This window comes from Lates calcarifer, linkage group LG21 (genome assembly GCF_001640805.2).
Source record: "Lates calcarifer isolate ASB-BC8 linkage group LG21, TLL_Latcal_v3, whole genome shotgun sequence".
In the NCBI taxonomy this organism is placed as follows: domain Eukaryota; kingdom Metazoa; phylum Chordata; class Actinopteri; family Centropomidae; genus Lates; species Lates calcarifer.
This window is the reverse complement of record NC_066853.1, coordinates 130,891-147,500: the sequence shown is the minus strand read 5'-3', so window position 1 is coordinate 147,500 and position 16,610 is coordinate 130,891. Positions and strand designations below refer to the sequence as shown.

The window sequence follows — 16,610 nt, the reverse complement described above, 5'->3', positions numbered from 1 at the left end:
GGGGAAGTCATAGGGAGTCAAATCCAGCAAGCAGAATGGGCTGGGAGCAATGATTGTGTCGTTGTGGCCAAAAAACTCAAGTACGTCATCATGATGAAGCATCCAACGGCCAACTCACCACAGATCAGGTCGTTTATCCTGAACCTCCTCCTTTAGACGCCTAAGACCAGAGCAGGAGAACTCGTTGACTGTCCCACCCAAGCATGACCGACCTTTCTCAGTCTTGGAGACTGATGTTTGGTGTCTGGGTCAGAGCCATAGACCAGACTCTCATCGGCGGTGATGATCCTTCATGAAGGTCGGGTCATCCTGGACCTGTAGACAGATCCTTACAGACTTAGACCTGGTGCTGCTTCAGCTCTGTGGTGAAATTAAACTTGTGAGGAGAAACAAAAACACCTGTAACACAGGTCCAGGTGTTGATGGAACAATGACTGACAGGTGTTACTCACCTTGAGTAGAGTTCAGTCCATCAACACATCAGCATCAGTTCACTGTTTGATCACATTTCTGAGTCGTCACGTCTTTAACTCATCATCATCATCGTCCTCGTCTCTGAAAGCTGATTTGTTGCTGACTGCTAAAGATTTGTCTCCTCTCTGTCACAGTGGTGGATTGTGGGAGTCCAAAGCTGGTCGACATGGCCGACATGGTGTTTGGTAACCATGACAACAGCACACTGTTTGGATCGACTGTGAACTACATCTGCAGAGAGGACACCTTTCACCTGAACACCACCAACAGTAAGAGCTCAGATCATCGTCATTAGTTTACGGTCCGGTTTGTTCTGTAATCCTTGTGAGGACCGACCACTCACAGCTCCATGTCTTTGAAAGCAGGTAAACCACAGCTGTTTGTGTTTCTGCAGGTTCGTACAGCTGTGGACCGGATGGAGAATGGACAAATCCAGAAACAGGATCCAAACTGCCGAGCTGTCTGCCAGGTGCTCGTCTGTCCTGTGCTCATGTATCACGATAATTATTTTTAAATGTGTGTAAACAGTGATTGTGTTATTGATAAAGAATCAGAAATTACCTGAGGACCGTGACAAGGTGTTGACTCTCCTCTCCGTGTCTCTGTCCAGCCTGTGGTCGTCCGTCCCGCTCTCTCCCCCCCCAGGTGAAGCGGATTGTGGGTGGTCGGAGTGCTGAGCCCGGCCTCTTCCCTTGGCATGTTCTGCTCAGTGTGGAGGATCTGTCCCGGGTCCCAGAGGACCGCTGGTTTGGCTCTGGGGCCCTGCTGTCCGAGTCCTGGGTCCTGACGGCGGCCCACGTCCTGAGGTCCCAGAGGAGGGACACCAGTGTCGTCCCCGTGGCCCCTGAACACGTCAAGGTCAGAGTTCAAACTTTCTTCACCAAGAAGAACCTGAACCACATGTCCCCGACTGCAGCTCTTTGTCTTCCAGGTCTTCCTTGGTCTCCATGATGTCCGAGACAAACGCCTTGCCACCAACCGCTCGGTGGAGGAGATCTTCCTCCATCCAGACTTCCAGCCCAACAACTACAACAACGACATCGCCCTGCTGAAGCTGAGTGAGCGGGTGGGGTTCAATGAAGTCATCCGTCCGGTCTGTCTCCCCCCTCCTCACAAGGTGAGACACTCTCTCGTTAAAAACTCTTTTCAAAATTTGTTGACCTCTTCTGGTAGATATTAAAATATTTTCTTGAACTGACTACATGTCAACCTTTTCCAGGAAGACCCCTCCACTCCTGTCCCTAACTCTCTGGGTGTAGTTGCCGGCTGGGGGATCTCAAACCTTAACGCCTCCACCTCCACCTCCTCCTCCTCCTCCTCCAGTGACCCCCCCTCACTGACCTCTGACCCCACAGTGTCTGCTGACCTCGGGGTGACCTCTGACCTCCTGCAGTATGTGAAGCTGCCGGTGGTTTCTCAGGACGAGTGTCAGGCGAGCTATACCTCGCGCTCTGTCAGCTACAACATCACTGACAACATGTTCTGCGCCGGTTTCTTCGAGGGGGGGAGGGACACCTGCCTGGGGGACAGCGGGGGGGCATTTGTGATGGAGGTTGAGGTCAGCCGGAGGTGGGTGGTGTTTGGGTTAGTGTCCTGGGGTGGGCCGGAGGAGTGTGGGAGTCAGAGGGTGTATGGAGTCTACACCCGAGTGGCTAACTATGTGGAGTGGATCCAGAACCACCTGCAGACTGCCCCCTGGTGGTGAGACAGATATCACAGCTCCTCTGGTCATCAGTCCAACTGCAAACACTCTCTCCGAGGGGTGAATGGAACTACTGCCCCCTGGAGGTCGTCTGTTGTTTTGTCATTTTCATATTCTCGTCTTTCTATGACCTTTTAGTTTTTTAAAGTTGACTGTAGCTGCACTGCAGGATTTAACTGTGTTAGCTGCCTTCAGACTGAACGTGAAGCTGCCTTCAGACTGCTTTAACTACATATATCCCTAAACTGAAGGAACAGAACAGATTTCTAAACTGAGAAATCTTTGGTACAAGTGAGTTTTTATTAAATCAGAGCTGCTCAGTTGTCAAACATTTACATCTATTTTATTAATTTTCAGTTCAGTGTGTTACAGTCTGAATGTTTGTAGGACTTAAACTTCTTTCAGTCACATTCAGCTTTGACAGGTTTGTTCTGTGTGTAGGAACAAAGAAACTGTAACGATATCATGAAGATTTCCACCAAAGATCTGAACAGAGACACAATAATACACTCCGTCTTCAATCCCAGAATCCTGTCACATCCCTCTGTGTTTCTGGGTTCTGTATGGAGGCAGCTGGACCTGGCTAAGGTTCTGAGACCAGGTACTTAACCTCTAGTAGGCTCAGTCAGAACTGAGCAACCTTTCAGATCAGAGGTGGAACGTCTTCAGGAACCTAAAGTAAGTCCAGCTGCCTTCATACAGAACCAGAACCACTGAGCTGGACGACTGAGAAGCTTCACCATCATCCGTCTGTGTTAGCTCCTGAAGTGAGTCAGCTGTTTGTTCTGACTGTTGTGAACTCTGCAGCCTGTAGGGGGCGCTAACAGGACTTCAACCTTTTTAAAACAACAACAACAACTGTACAACTAGAAAATTCAAACATGAAAACTCAGATTTTAAATCAAACAGTTTCAGATGTATTTAAGATTTTCTCTGTTTCTATTAAACAGCGGTCCACATATTTAAACTGTACTGTATGCTCTCTCCACACATATCCTCATATTTATCAATGAAAGTAAGTCACACTGTTTTGTTCATTATGTTATATTATCATTATATTTTACACCTGTATGTATGCATTATACAAACTGTCTTAAAGAACTGAAATAAACTTTTGTCTTCTGAGAACCTTTGAAATGTTTCCACGTTTACAGTCTATTTTACAGACATTAGTATTAAAATATAATGCAAACAAACAGATCAGTGTTTGGTGACATCAACACTGTAAACTAACTACTGTTATATACTAAATACTGTATATAATGTTTTAATAATTTACCCACTAAATGAATGAGTTCAAAGTTAACGGCGGTTGCTAGTCAGAACAGAGTCAGTCAGAACACACTCTGTGTTCCATCCTGGTCATTTTAACTTGCTTTATGTCGCTCTGTCATGTCGGTGTTTGTGTCTGTTTGTGGTCATGTTGTGTTATATTGTGTCTGTACCTGGCTGCTGTACACCTGGATGTCAGCGTTAGCATTATTCTGATGTTTTTATTTATGTGTGTTAAAGTGTGTTTGTGTGACATGAGTGACAGTTTTATGTTAAACTTAAGCTTGAAAACTAAACTTTAACTCTTTGCTCCTCCACAAGTTTGAAGCTCAAACATCTTAGTTCCTTTGCTGTTGGTTCAGCCCATTTTCTGAAACACTCCTCTAATGTTTGGAGAATATTCTGGTTCATCTGTAATGGCAATATCCAGTCATTGGTTTGTTTGGACTTGATGCTTGATTGAGCTCAGTTTGGTGTTAAAGGCTTGAAAACTACATTTTGACTCTGTGCCTCAATCAATGTCTGAGCTGAGATCAGTTAGAAATCATTACACCAACATTTAAGTTTTTAAAGTCAAAATTATACTTTCAGATTTTAACATTGCTTTTCTCTTTGAGGTCAGTCAAGTTTTATTTGTAATTGTCAAGGCTTTAGTGTTTAGTTTCACTGTGTGAGTTTTAGTGGTAAAAAGTTTCCATTTTATCTTGTATTAGTTAATTAATCACTGTTTCAGGTGTTGTACTTGTGTTTTCCAGGTCGACTTGCTCAGCTGCTGCAGTTTGGACAGAGACACCAACATCACCTTACAGACCAACAGGTATGTGTCATAAACATTTACCCAGTCTGAAAAATATATGTTAATGAGCTGAATTATTAATGTCAGCAATTTTTTTTTCTTTCATTTAGTGTCAATTCAATTCAATTCAATTCAATTCAATTTTATTTATATAGCGCCATATCACAACAACAGTCATCTCAAGGCACTTTTCATATAGAGCAGGTCTAGACCGTACTCTTTAAAATAGGTATTTACAGAGAGAGACCCAACAAATCCCACCATGAGCAGCACTAGGAGACAGTGGCAAGGAAAAACTTCCTTTAAGAGGCAGAAACCTCGAGCAGAACCGGACTCAGGGTGGGCAGCCATCTGCCTCGACCAGTTGGGTTAAGAAGGAGGGGGGGGGTGAGAATAGCGAACTGGGTAAATCTCAGCTCAATTATTAAATTCTCACCTCTCAAGCCTCTGTCTTGAAGCAAATATTTGACATTCTTGGTTTTAAGTAAACTTAAAAATAAGTATCAGAATAGTTGTCAATGTTTTGTCTGTGGACAAAGTGACTGTAGCTCTCCTCACCTTCTTACCAAACTATATCAAACACATCAGAACCAACACTAAATGTTCTGTCTTGGATTGTTATTGTTCAGGATCAATCAAAATGGGATTGAAAAATATCTTAACTTCAGTTTGATTGGACATGATCAGAAACTCTTCATTATGTGTTTGTGCTAGACACACTAGACTGCACTGTACAACACCATCAACTCTACAAATACAAGTGTTGGAGTGACTTGTTCATAAGTGTGCTAATTTAAACTGTTGGTCAGAGGATGATTTAAAAATATGTTTAGTTTGTAACGAACCACTTCTACATAAAGTTTTTCACATAAGCTGCTGTTAAAACCTTTGTAAATGTGGTTGTTATTCATTAAATGAAAACAACACAAAACAAAGACATTTTAAATGTGTGTTAATAAGAAGGAGGTTGAAATGTGAAATAATGATTCTGTATGTGAATGTCTGTGGTGGAAGAAATACTCTGACTTTTTACTGAAGAATGAACAATACAAGTTAAAATCCTGCATTCAAAAAGTAACTGATAGTGTTTATTATTGTTGTTGTTGCAGTTCACAGTAACACACATGACTTTCAGTGATTAGTTGATAGACACACAATAAATAATCATTTACTGTTACTATTCTTCAGGAGGTGATGACAGTCAACTGTTGATTTTCTGAAACAGCCTCTAATGTTTGTTAAATGTTGTGGTTCAGCTTGTGATGTTGAATATCTATCTGTATTTTCATGGTTAAACTGAGGAATAGGTAGTAGTGTATTGATCATTTTCCTTTGTATGTTTCTCTTTGATTTCCTCCAGGTGTCACCACTTCGTCCACAATCAGACATTGTCCATGCTTCATAGAACTATTGGCAGAGACTGGGGTCACTGATTTGACAGCATTGCTTGCGATCAGAGAGACGTAGTCCACAATCACTGAGTATTTGTATAATGAAGAAGTTCTTTGAGACCAGGACAGAGGCCTCCAGGTAATTCACAAACAGCTTTACATCAACTGTCCAACACAGAAAACTTGCATTTTACTGTTTATGTTCAGTATATCAGTATTTCATTATTTCATTATTTCATTATTTCATTCTCTCGCAGAGACAAGTGCCAGAGTTGGTAGTGACGGAGTGATCCGATTCGGCGGCATAATCTGCGATCAGAGCGACATAGTCCTCGATCTCAGAGACATTTTCTGCAATTAGACAGATATAGTCCTTGATCTCAGAGACATCAAACTCTTGGTATGTGATGAATTTAGAACTTAAAATAATACAAACTAATGTGTCTATTGAATCAGAAAAAGAGTGCTAACTATAATTGCTTAATTGATCAAAAAATGTCATGGAACAGTAAGGCATAAAAATGTCAAAAGACTTCATAGTATAGTAATCTGTCAAACACCATTAAAAAACGTTATGGTGAGGTATCAAAAATGTCATGAAAATGTAAGACAGAAAAATATCATAGTATGTAAAGGAATAAAAAGTGTCATTAATATGTAAATATTTACGGCGTCAAAAAACGTCTTACTGTCTGTCAAATGTAAGAGGTAATTATATTTGTAATAAAGTTTCAGGACTTGACACTTTGGACAGTTTCTGATTAACATGTTCTGTGTCTGCAGGAGGAGGAGAAGACTGCATCACCTGAAGAGGTCAACAAAAGTAGTTTGTTATTAAAGATGTTCAGAGATGTATAAGACTTCAATAAGCATATGTGTTCATTACTACATTAAATTTGGGCTGAGAGAATAAAACAAAGTCTCTCCAAGTGGTCAAACATCTGTCATTATCTCTGCTGTGGTTTATTAAATGTTGCACAGAACAGAATCAATAAAGTTTTGTCACTTAACTTTCGAGTTGAGTTTTTCTATTTTCAAATTAATATCATAAGAATGATTTTGTAATGCAGAAATGCCAACTAAACATTTTTAATTTTTTTTTTTTAAACCAGAGGTTAGGGTTAGTGTTATAGAATTCTTTTATGGCCAGAGGTTAGGGTTAGGGTTAGGGTTACATTTTTTTTAAACCAGAGGTAAGGGTTAGGGTTAGGGTTAGGGTTATTTTTTTTTTAAACCAGAGGTAAGGGTTAGGGTTACATTTTTTTTAAACCAGAGGTTTAGGGTTAGGGTTACATTTTTTTTTTAAACCAGGTAGAGGTTAGGGTTAGGGTTACATTTTTTTTAATTTTTAAACCAGAGGTTAGGGTTAGGGTTAGGGTTACATTTTTTTAAACCAGAGGTAGGGTTAGGGTTAGGGTTATTTTTTTTAAACCAGAGGGTTAGGGTTAGGGTTACATTTTTTTTAGGTTAGGGTTAGGGTTAGAGGTAAGGGTTAAGGTTATTTTTTTTAAAACAGAGGTTAGGGTTAGGGTTAGGGTTACATTTTTTTAAAAGAGGTTAGGTTAGGGTTACACTTTTTTAAACCAGAGGTTAGGGTTAGGGTTACATTTTTTTTTAAACCAGAGGTTAGGGTTAGGGTTACACTTTTTTAAACCAGAGGTTAGGGTTAGGGTTACATTTTTTTTAACATTTTTTTTAAACCAGAGGTTAGGGTTAGGGTTACATTTTTTTAAACCAGAGGTTAAGGGTTAGGGTTACATTTTTTAAAACCAGAGGTTAGGGTTAGGGTTAGGGTTACATTTTTTTAAACCAGAGGTAAGGGTTAGGTTAGGGTTACATTTTTTTTAAACCAGAGGTTAGGTTAGGTTACACTTTTTTAAACAGAGGTTTAGGTTAGGGTTACTTTTTTTTTTTTTTAAACCAGAGGTTAGGGTTAGGGTTAGGGTTACATTTTTTAAACCAGAGGTTAGGGTTAGGGTTACTTTTTTTTTTTTTTTTAAACCAGAGGTTAGGGTTAGGTTAGGTTACATTTTTTTTAAACCAGAGGTAAGGGTTAGGGTTACACTTTTTTAAACCAGAGGTTAGGGTTAGGGTTACATTTTTTTTAAACAGAGGTTAGGGTTAGGGTAGGGTTTTTTTTTAAAACAGAGGTTAGGGTTAGGGTTACACTTTTTTAAACCAGAGGTAAGGGTTAGGGTTAGGGTTAGATTTTTTTTAAACCAGAGGTTAGGGTTAGGGTTACACTTTTTTAAACCAGAGGTAAGGGTTAGGGTTAGGGTTACATTTTTTTTAAACCAGAGGTTAGGGTTAGGGTTACACTTTTTTAAACCAGAGGTTAGGGTTAGGGTTACTTTTTTTTCTTTTTAAACCAGAGGTTAGGGTTAGGGTTAGGGTTACATTTTTTTTAAACCAGAGGTTAGGGTTAGGGTTAGGGTTACATTTTTTTTTCTTTTTAAACCAGAGGTTACTTTTTTTTCTTTTTAAACCAGAGGTTAGGGTTAGGGTTAGGGTTACATTTTTTTTAAACCAGAGGTAAGGGTTAGGGTTACACTTTTTTAAACCAGAGGTTAGGGTTAGGGTTAGATTTTTTTTTAAACCAGAGGTTAGGGTTAGGGTTAGGGTTAGATTTTTTTTAAACCAGAGGTTAGGGTTAGGGTTACACTTTTTTAAACCAGAGGTAAGGGTTAGGGTTAGGGTTAGATTTTTTTTAAACCAGAGGTTAGGGTTAGGGTTATAGAATTCTTTTATGGCCAGAGGTTAGGGTTAGGGTTACTTTTTTTTTTCTTTTTAAACCAGAGGTTAGGGTTAGGGTTAGGGTTACTTTTTTTTTTAAACCAGAGGTTAGGGTTAGGGTTACACTTTTTTAAACCAGAGGTAAGGGTTAGGGTTAGGGTTACATTTTTTTTAAACCAGAGGTTAGGGTTAGGGTTAGATTTTTTTTCTTTTTAAACCAAAGGTTAGGGTTAGGGTTAGATTTTTTTTAAACCAGAGGTTAGGGTTAGGGTTACATTTTTTTAAACCAGAGGTAAGGGTTAGGGTTAGGGTTACATTTTTTTCAAACCAGAGGTAAGGGTTAGGGTTAGGGTTAGATTTTTTTTAAACCAGAGGTTAGGGTTAGGGTTACACTTTTTTAAACCAGAGGTTAGGGTTAGGGTTACTTTTTTTTTCTTTTTAAACCAGAGGTTAGGGTTAGGGTTAGGGTTACATTTTTTTTAAACCAGAGGTTAGGGTTAGGGTTAGGGTTACATTTTTTTCAAACCAGAGGTAAGGGTTAGGGTTAGGGTTACATTTTTTTTAAACCAGACATTAGGGTTAGGGTTAGATTTTTTTTCTTTTTAAACCAAAGGTTAGGGTTAGGGTTAGATTTTTTTTAAACCAGAGGTTAGGGTTAGGGTTACATTTTTTTAAACCAGAGGTAAGGGTTAGGGTTAGGGTTAGATTTTTTTTAAACCAGAGGTTAGGGTTAGGGTTACACTTTTTTAAACCAGAGGTAAGGGTTAGGGTTAGGGTTACGTTTTTTTTTAAAACCAGAGGTTAGGGTTAGGGTTAGGGTTACATTTTTTTTTTAAACCAGAGGTTAGGGTTAGGGTTAGGGTTACATTATTTTTAAACCAGAGGTTAGGGTTAGGGTTACTTTTTTTTTTCTTTTTAAACCAGAGGTTAGGGTTAGGGTTAGGGTTACATTTTTTTTTAAACCAGAGGTTAGGGTTAGGGTTAGGGTTACATTTTTTTTTAAACCAGAGGTTAGGGTTAGGGTTACCATAGTATATTCTAAAAATGTCAAAGATTGTCATAAAGGTAAGGTGTCAAAAACTGTCAACTATGCCAACTATTCTCTTTTTCTCTTTTCAAACTAAATACATAAATGTGGCTAAAAGTTCTAATCTGTGGCTAAAAGCTCTTAATGTTGGGGGCGGGCGCCCTCATAGCTGAATGGTTAGGGTGCGTGGTCTGAGCAGGCGGACCCTGGTTCAACTCCCGATCTGGCTGGACCTTTTTAGTCCCCCACTCTCTCCCTGTTTCCTGTCTCTCTCACTGTCCTGTGAATTATTAAACTGCATGTAGCCAGAGGTTAGTGCTTAGTTTAAGGTCAGTGTTGAAGTGGTAAAGGAGTAAACATCTAATATTTACCATAAAGTATCAGAGGAAACCGTTAAATCTGAAATCAGAAGTAAACCACAACAGAAATCTTTGATACAAGTGAGTTTTTATTAAATCAGAGCTGCTCAGTTGTCAAACATTTACATCTATTTTATTAATTTTCAGTTCAGTGTGTTACAGTCTGAATGTTTGTAGGACTTAAACTTCTTTCAGTCACATTCAGCTTTGACAGGTTTGTTCTAACCCTAACCCTGTGTGTAGGAACAAAGAAACTGTAACGATATCATGAAGATTTCCACCAAAGATCTGAACAGAGACACAATAATACACTCCGTCTTCAATCCCAGAATCCCGTCACATCCCTCTGTGTTTCTGGGTTCTGTAAGGAGGCAGCTGGACCTGGCTAAGGTTCTGAGACCAGGTACTTAACCTCTAGTAGGCTCAGTCAGAACTGAGGAACCTTTCAGATCAGAGGTGGAACGTCTTCAGGAACCTAAAGTAAGTCCAGCTGCCTTCATACAGAACCAGAACCACTGAGCTGGACGACTGAGAAGCTTCACCATCATCCGTCTGTGTTAGCTCCTGAAGTGAGTCAGCTGTTTGTTCTGACTGTAATGAACTCTGCAGCCTGTAGGGGGCGCTAACAGGACTTCAACCTTTTTAAAACAACAACAACTGTACAACCAGAAAATTCAAACATGAAAACTCAGATTTTAAATCAAACAGTTTCAGATGTATTTAAGATTTTCTCTGTTTCTATTAAACAGCGGTCCACATATTTAAACTGTACTGTATGCTCTCTCCACACATATCCTCATATTTATCAATGAAAGTAAGTCACACTGTTTTGTTCATTATGTTATATTATCATTATATTTTACACCTGTATGTATGCATTATACAAACTGTCTTAAAGAACTGAAATAAACTTTTGTCTTCTGAGAATCTTTGAAATGTTTCCACGTTTACAGTCTATTTTACAGAAATTAGTATTAAAATATAATGCAAACAAACAGATCAGTGTTTGGTGACATCAACACTGTAAACTAACTACTGTTGTAATAAAGTTTTAACAGTGATCAGAGATTAAACCTGAAAACCTGGGGGTGAAACTCAGGATCTGACCTGCTCCTCTGCTGAACACTGATGTGAAGTTTAATTACTTTGTGTCACATTTGAAACAGGAAACAGACGTCGTCACATATGTCAGGTTTTACTGGATTTTGGGTTTTCAAATGTAATTTATGATGAAATATATTTTTCTTCTGGTCGAATCATCTGCATTCACATGGAACAAGTTTCAGGTAGAAACACATTAGCCACATTAGCCACATTAACATGCAGATATAGAAAGTATAGTTTTGTGTAATTACTTCTAATGTGTCTAATTTCACTCCCTATTTTCTAATGTGCTTCACACGCTGTGTTCACAAAGACTCCTCAGTCACACTAAAAGTTTTCTCCTCAGTCCTTTTCACAAAACTGCTCAGACCAAGTTTTATTCAGGACAAATGAGAACTCCCGAGTTAAGAATAAGACTCGTTGCTGTCTGCTCAGGTCGATGAGAGACTGATCTGTGTGCAACAGCTCACAGTAAGAAATAAAACTACACAAAGAAATAAAGGCTTAATGATGACGCACAGATTAAAGAACATGCATCTGTCTGATGAGGTTTGTGGAGAATTTAATTTTACAATAAAAACATAGGTGCTATGAGCTACAGTCTGTTCTCCTAACAAACAGTCAGTGAATGTAACTGACTGGTTGTCTGGGTTGGAGATGTTACTGCATGAGTTATTATTCTCTCCTGATGGAGGCTGGTTTTAAATCTCTGTGATGAGTTTAAAGTCCTCTCCACTAATTTAACTTCTGCCAGACTGAGGAGAAAATTTTGTTCTAAGTTCTAATGTCCGGACTGATGTCTGTTATTTTTAGAACTTCTTTTAATCTTAACCCATAAGAGCCCAGATCCATTCCTCCTTTTAGAAAAAATGATAAATTATGGTCAATATAAAACAAACTAAATCAAGTTTTATGTTTTATTTATTTTTTCTTGGGGATTTAATGAGTTAAAATTCAATCCACAACATTTAAAGAGTTGGTGACACCTGTGTCCAGGTACTGCAGGTCCAGGTCCCAGGTAATGTCACTCTGACCAGGTGCTGGGACCAAAGACCAGCCAATAGCAGAGGGTCAGTTCAGAACCTGTTGTTCACAGATGAGTTGATTAATGCAGCAGCTAATGACGATGACAACGACGACGATGATGATGATGATGATGATGATGATGATGATGATGATGATGATGAGGGTCCTCTGAACGACAGCTCCTATAGAAACAGGACACAGTCAGGGTCTGTGGTCTCTGAGGACCAGATGAAACCTGGACCAACGCTCACCTCGGTCTTCCTCAGTCTTCCTCCCTCAGCTCTCGGTACCATTCAGGTCTTGCCTGTCCATGGTGTCTCTGATCCAGTTCAGGAAGTTTCCCAGTCGGGTGTAAACGCCGTACTTCCCTGTAGCAGCACATTTCTCCCCCCAGCTGACGACTCCGGTCAAAAACCAGGTCCCTCTGTAGTTCACCATGAAGGGCCCTCCACTGTCTCCGCTGCAGGCGTCCATACTGACGTCCAGGTAACCTGCACAGAACATGTTGTCTGTGATCACCTGTGGGAGACATGGCGGGTTAAACATGAAGGGATTAATCCAGCAGAAAAATGTTGATCAGCTGCTCTCAGGTGGAGGCAATCACCTGTTCAGTGGAGGCGGTGCAGTCTCTGTAGCTGACCACCGGGAGCGTCACCTTCCTCAGGAACCGTGAGGACCTGCCCATGAAGCGAGTGAGGCCCCAGCCAGTCACCACTCCCCGGTTGTCCTCCTGAACACAGACAGAGTCAGACCTGCAGCTCTGTTCTCCAACACAAACACAGAACCACAGTCAGTTAAATGACATCACCCTCAGCAGGTACTTGGACAGATGGGCGTCAGGCAGGCAGGCGGGGATGGCGGTGGAGCCCCTGAGGACGGTCCGGGCGAGGTAGAGGAGGGCGATGTCGCTGTCGAAGGTGAAGGAGTGGAAGTGAGGATGGACGAAGACCTTCTGAATCTTTATCACCTGCTCATCTGGATCAGGTCGTTTCTTATCATAGTCTCCTGCACACACACAGTCACACCTTCACCTGTGGTAAAAGTACTAACACCACTGTGTACAAATATTCAGTGCTAAACCTGTTTACTCTGCAGCAGTTTGGGTCCAAACCTCAGTTTAAAGTTTAACTTCTAACTGAAGCAGAAATTATTTCATTGATTTATTTCCACACAAACAGAGGACAATGAACCCAGATGGTTTTGTTTTATTGACATATATTCCGGCTGAAAACAGTTTTTTCCAACTGTAAAAGCATCCTCTAACCAGGGGGCGCTGCAGAAAGCAGGAGCCCAGTACAAAAGTACTAAAGTAAAAATACTCTTTATGCCGAATATTTCAGAATAATTTTTAATTCCTCAGATGAAGTCAGTCAGACACATAGAACTGTTCAGGTTTTATCTGTGGACATGTTGCTACGCTGCTACGCTATTTGTACGAGCAAAATACCACATATAGCGTTTTTATTTACTGGTATTGCTAACAGTAGTTAGCCATGACAATGGCTAGTCTGGGATATGTTTGAAATGGTTCACACTCATGGATTAATGTTTCTTTTTTCTCAAACAGTAAATTTGAGAGGTGTTTTGAGAATGTTCTGACATGTTTGAAGTTGTCTAAACTCTGATGTCACTCCCAGTTCCGACCTTCAATGTAAATGGAACACACCATAATACACAGAAGACAGATATGATCACCTATAGTAACGTGGTCTGCAGATTCCTCTAAGCAGTGAGCAGCAGAGACGACCCAACGATCAGAGACCAGAGTCCCTCCACAGAAACCATAACCATCAGACCTGCGGATCAGAACCTGAACACACAAACAGAAACCTGCAGTCAGCAGTTTCCCTGTTCACAACAGAGAACAGAAACATTTTTTAAAGGTTTAGTGACAGCGTTGTGAAAAGGATTTTCATTCTCTCTGATCTGCAAAATGATTGTAAACAGTATCATACCAGGCCAGTAGGTATCTTCATGATATCTTCCTTTAGTTTCACATGTGAAAGGCTTCATCAGTTCTGACGAGTTCTTACGACGCACATGACGACAGTGAGTCAATGACACCTGGGACTCAACCAGCCTCTAAAACTGATGAAGCCTTTCAGGTGAGAAACATCTTCAAGAAACTAAAAGAAGTCCAGTTGTCTTCAACTCTAACAGTGAAGACGACCATGACCTGGACGACTGAGAACCTACTGCATATCGCCAGTGCCATGGTGACGGTCAGGGTGGTGTTGCCCAAAAATTTGACTCTGGAACCTGGTTCCAAAAGTTTGTGTTTTCAGGCCACAAGATGCTGTTGTCCTGTGAATGAAAGACTGAACCACAACAAAGAGTTTACTGCTTTACACAAAAACCTTTGTCGTGTAAACAGGACATTGTTTTCTCAGGAACTCATCCTGAATGCCTCGAAACGTCCCTAAACCTTCTCTAGTTCAGTAAAACCATGTGACATCATTTGTCCGTCCTCCAGAGTCTGAAACAAACAATCATCTGTACAAACATCAGACCTGCAGACTGACACCTGAGGGAAACATCTGTAAGTCACACCTTTGTTTACATCATCATTACCTGCCAGGGACTCCCTCCTCGTCTCTCTAGAACTCCACCCACAATACGTCCTCTTCTACCCTCTCCTCCCACCTCCCCCTCCTCCCCCCACAGCATCGTTTCATTTCTTCCTCTCTGTCCAGATGTTGCGTTCACTGTCGTCCTCCCTTCCTCTGTTAAATTCACTTTAACATCCCAGCTCTCTGTGATGTTGTTGCCCGTCTCCATGGTGACGTTTTCCCAGTCAAGGTCGTCCAACAGAGAGCGACCTTGCTGCCACGCTTCCATCTGCTGATGACCACACGGGAACGACACTGGACAAGGACGCAGAGAACACAAGATACTTGAGACTTTAAACAGTTGCAGCAGGGTCATTAGTATCATGTGTAGTAGTTAGTAGTAGTAGTTCTATGTTCAGTAGTTACAATAGTAACTGTAGTACCATGTTCAGTGGTCACAGGAGTAACTTTAGTACTGGGTTCGGTAGTTACAGGAGTAACTGTAGAACTTAAGAGAGTCTTACCAGTTGGGGAGCAGCTCTGTCCGTCAGGGTCCAGGATGAATCCATCAGCGCAGCCACATTGAACTCCAGCGCCCCCTGTCAGGTCTCTGCAGTACTGCAGACAGCCTCCGTTTCTATAGTGACACTGTAACACCACTGCACACCGTACAGATACAATCAGCACTGAAACATCAACACACATCAGCGTTGTTGATCAGCGAGGTTTACCTGACTCGCAGGTCTTGCCGTGGTACTGAGGAGGACAGAGACACACAAAGTCTCCTCTGTCCAGACGGCAGATCCCTCCGTTCAGACAGGGGTTGGTCCGACAGGGGTTCAGATCTACGACACACAGGAGAGACACTCGAACACAACATGACTCATACAGGTAGAGTGATGTCATCAGGTAGATTACAGTAAAGTCAAGGTAAAGTTTGTACTCACTTGTGTATCTGAACCAAAACTCCATCTGTGGGACAAAAACACTCAGAGTTAAACATGTGGAGAACAGCTGCTTTGACCTTTGACCTCTGAGAACGTGTTTTTACCGTCTTCTCTCTGGTCTGGAAAATCTCCGCCGCCTCCTCCTGGGAGCAACTCTCCTCGTAACACTCCCTCTCCAGGTCTCCAGGTAACATCTCCTCCAGGAGCAAGGAGTTGGCTCGACGCCTCCTGGATGAGGAGGAGGAGCGGAGTATCTGACCTGCCGCAGACTGATCCAGGAACACTGAGGGGGGGTGGACAAAATAACAGAAACATCTATAACAGGTAAATCTACACCTGGAGGAGGATTTACCTGTGTGAGCTGAGTTTACCTGTGTGTCTCACCTGCGCAGTGGATGATGTCAGAGCAGATCATCAAGATGTAGACAGTCAGACCTGTTGACCTCAGCAGCATCTTTGTCTCCATAACCAGGAACCTGTTAAATCCAGATCAGATCACCTACAGACTTTAATGATCAGACAACATCAAACTCTGTTCTAAACTAAAACTTTCCTCTGATGAAGCTGATCGTCAGAGCCGGATCAGACCTGAACCTGAGCCCAGTTCTGCTGCTACAGGTCTAGACTCCCGGGCAATTTCCCATGATGCACCGAGCTCCTCTCTCCTTCTCTGACCCTGAGGTTGAACTTCTTTGTCTAATGAGTCAGAACTTGTCAGGTTGTAAATGGACCTACCTGTCGTCTCCTGTCGTCTCCTTCTCTCTCCTGTCGTCTCCTCCTGTTGTTGATGGACGGTGGCTGTTCAGAGGTAAAAACAGAGACGAAGCCAATTGATTGATCTTTGACCTGAATTCAAATATTGACTCAGAGACGTCACATGATCGGCTCAGAGGACACAGCAGGACGGACTCAGACCTCAGACCTGAACAGGAACTGACGAGGACATTCAAGATCAGACCTCCTTCTGATGACAGGCAGGAGTTTCCACCAGCTCAGAGGTCAGAGGTCAGGGAGCCATCGGGGAGTTTTAATTGTTTTCAGGTCAGAACATGAACTCTACTGACATACGGTGGTGAAAGTAACTAACTACAGTTACTTTTTTACTACAGTTAATTTACTTTAAAGCTGCAGTTAAATCAACTAATACCTGAGGTTGAATCAATATAATTTTCTACTACAACTTTTCTACCCATCAGTGTGCTGATTAATAAAGACATAATTAAGGTGTTT

At 41.3% G+C, this 16,610-nt stretch overlaps 2 protein-coding genes and 2 long non-coding RNA genes across 6 annotated transcripts in view; 3 read left to right on the top strand and 1 right to left on the bottom strand.

Annotated features, from left to right (window-relative positions):
* masp1 (MBL associated serine protease 1) overlaps positions 1–2,468 on the top strand; it is an 8,567-nt gene extending 6,099 nt beyond the window's left edge. Inside the window, exons 10-14 of one of the 3 annotated variants that reach the window (XM_018704941.2) lie at positions 609–743; positions 869–943; positions 1,085–1,332; positions 1,406–1,591; positions 1,694–2,468. In XM_018704941.2, the coding sequence (XP_018560457.1) occupies positions 609–743; positions 869–943; positions 1,085–1,332; positions 1,406–1,591; positions 1,694–2,179 (1,130 nt within the window). In that variant the 3' untranslated portion in view covers positions 2,180–2,468. Of the gene's footprint in view, positions 1–608; positions 744–868; positions 944–1,084; positions 1,333–1,390; positions 1,592–1,693 lie in introns of all 3 variants that reach the window. The other 2 variants (XM_018704939.2, XM_018704942.2) reach the window with 2 other exon arrangements.
* Positions 2,469–4,097: 1,629 nt separating this feature from the next.
* On the top strand, positions 4,098–6,577 carry LOC127139058 (uncharacterized). The gene is made up of 4 exons (XR_007808941.1): positions 4,098–4,265; positions 5,605–5,774; positions 5,893–6,035; positions 6,419–6,577. It is a non-coding gene; the product is annotated as an uncharacterized LOC127139058 (long non-coding RNA).
* A 654-nt stretch (positions 6,578–7,231) lies between these two features.
* Positions 7,232–9,539, top strand: LOC127139057 (uncharacterized). The gene is made up of 9 exons (XR_007808940.1): positions 7,232–7,300; positions 7,786–7,819; positions 7,936–7,969; positions 8,238–8,278; positions 8,510–8,550; positions 8,592–8,666; positions 8,743–8,858; positions 8,982–9,028; positions 9,264–9,539. It is a non-coding gene; the product is annotated as an uncharacterized LOC127139057 (long non-coding RNA).
* A 2,222-nt stretch (positions 9,540–11,761) lies between these two features.
* Positions 11,762–16,353, bottom strand: LOC108902924 (coagulation factor VII). Its single transcript, XM_018704945.2, has 12 exons — positions 16,116–16,353; positions 15,765–15,856; positions 15,485–15,663; positions 15,381–15,405; positions 15,165–15,278; positions 14,958–15,092; positions 14,456–14,748; positions 13,580–13,694; positions 12,693–12,889; positions 12,489–12,614; positions 12,136–12,403; positions 11,762–12,066 (listed from the first exon to the last, which is right to left on the bottom strand). Exons 2-11 carry the CDS (start codon positions 15,844–15,846, stop codon positions 12,161–12,163), a joined length of 1,509 nt encoding a protein of 502 aa, XP_018560461.1. The 5' UTR covers positions 15,847–15,856; positions 16,116–16,353; the 3' UTR covers positions 11,762–12,066; positions 12,136–12,160.
* Positions 16,354–16,610: the final 257 nt, after the last annotated feature.

Coding starts and splice junctions, on each gene's coding strand:
- LOC108902924 (XM_018704945.2), bottom strand. CDS start 15,846: ATGGAGACAAAGATGCTGCTGAGGTCAACAGGTCTGACTGTCTACATC. Junction 15,664..15,764: donor TGACATCATCCACTGCGCAG/GTGAGACACACA, acceptor ACCCCCCCTCAG/TGTTCCTGGATCAGTCTGCG. Junction 15,279..15,380: donor GTTTTGGTTCAGATACACAA/GTGAGTACAAAC, acceptor TGTGTGTCGTAG/ATCTGAACCCCTGTCGGACC.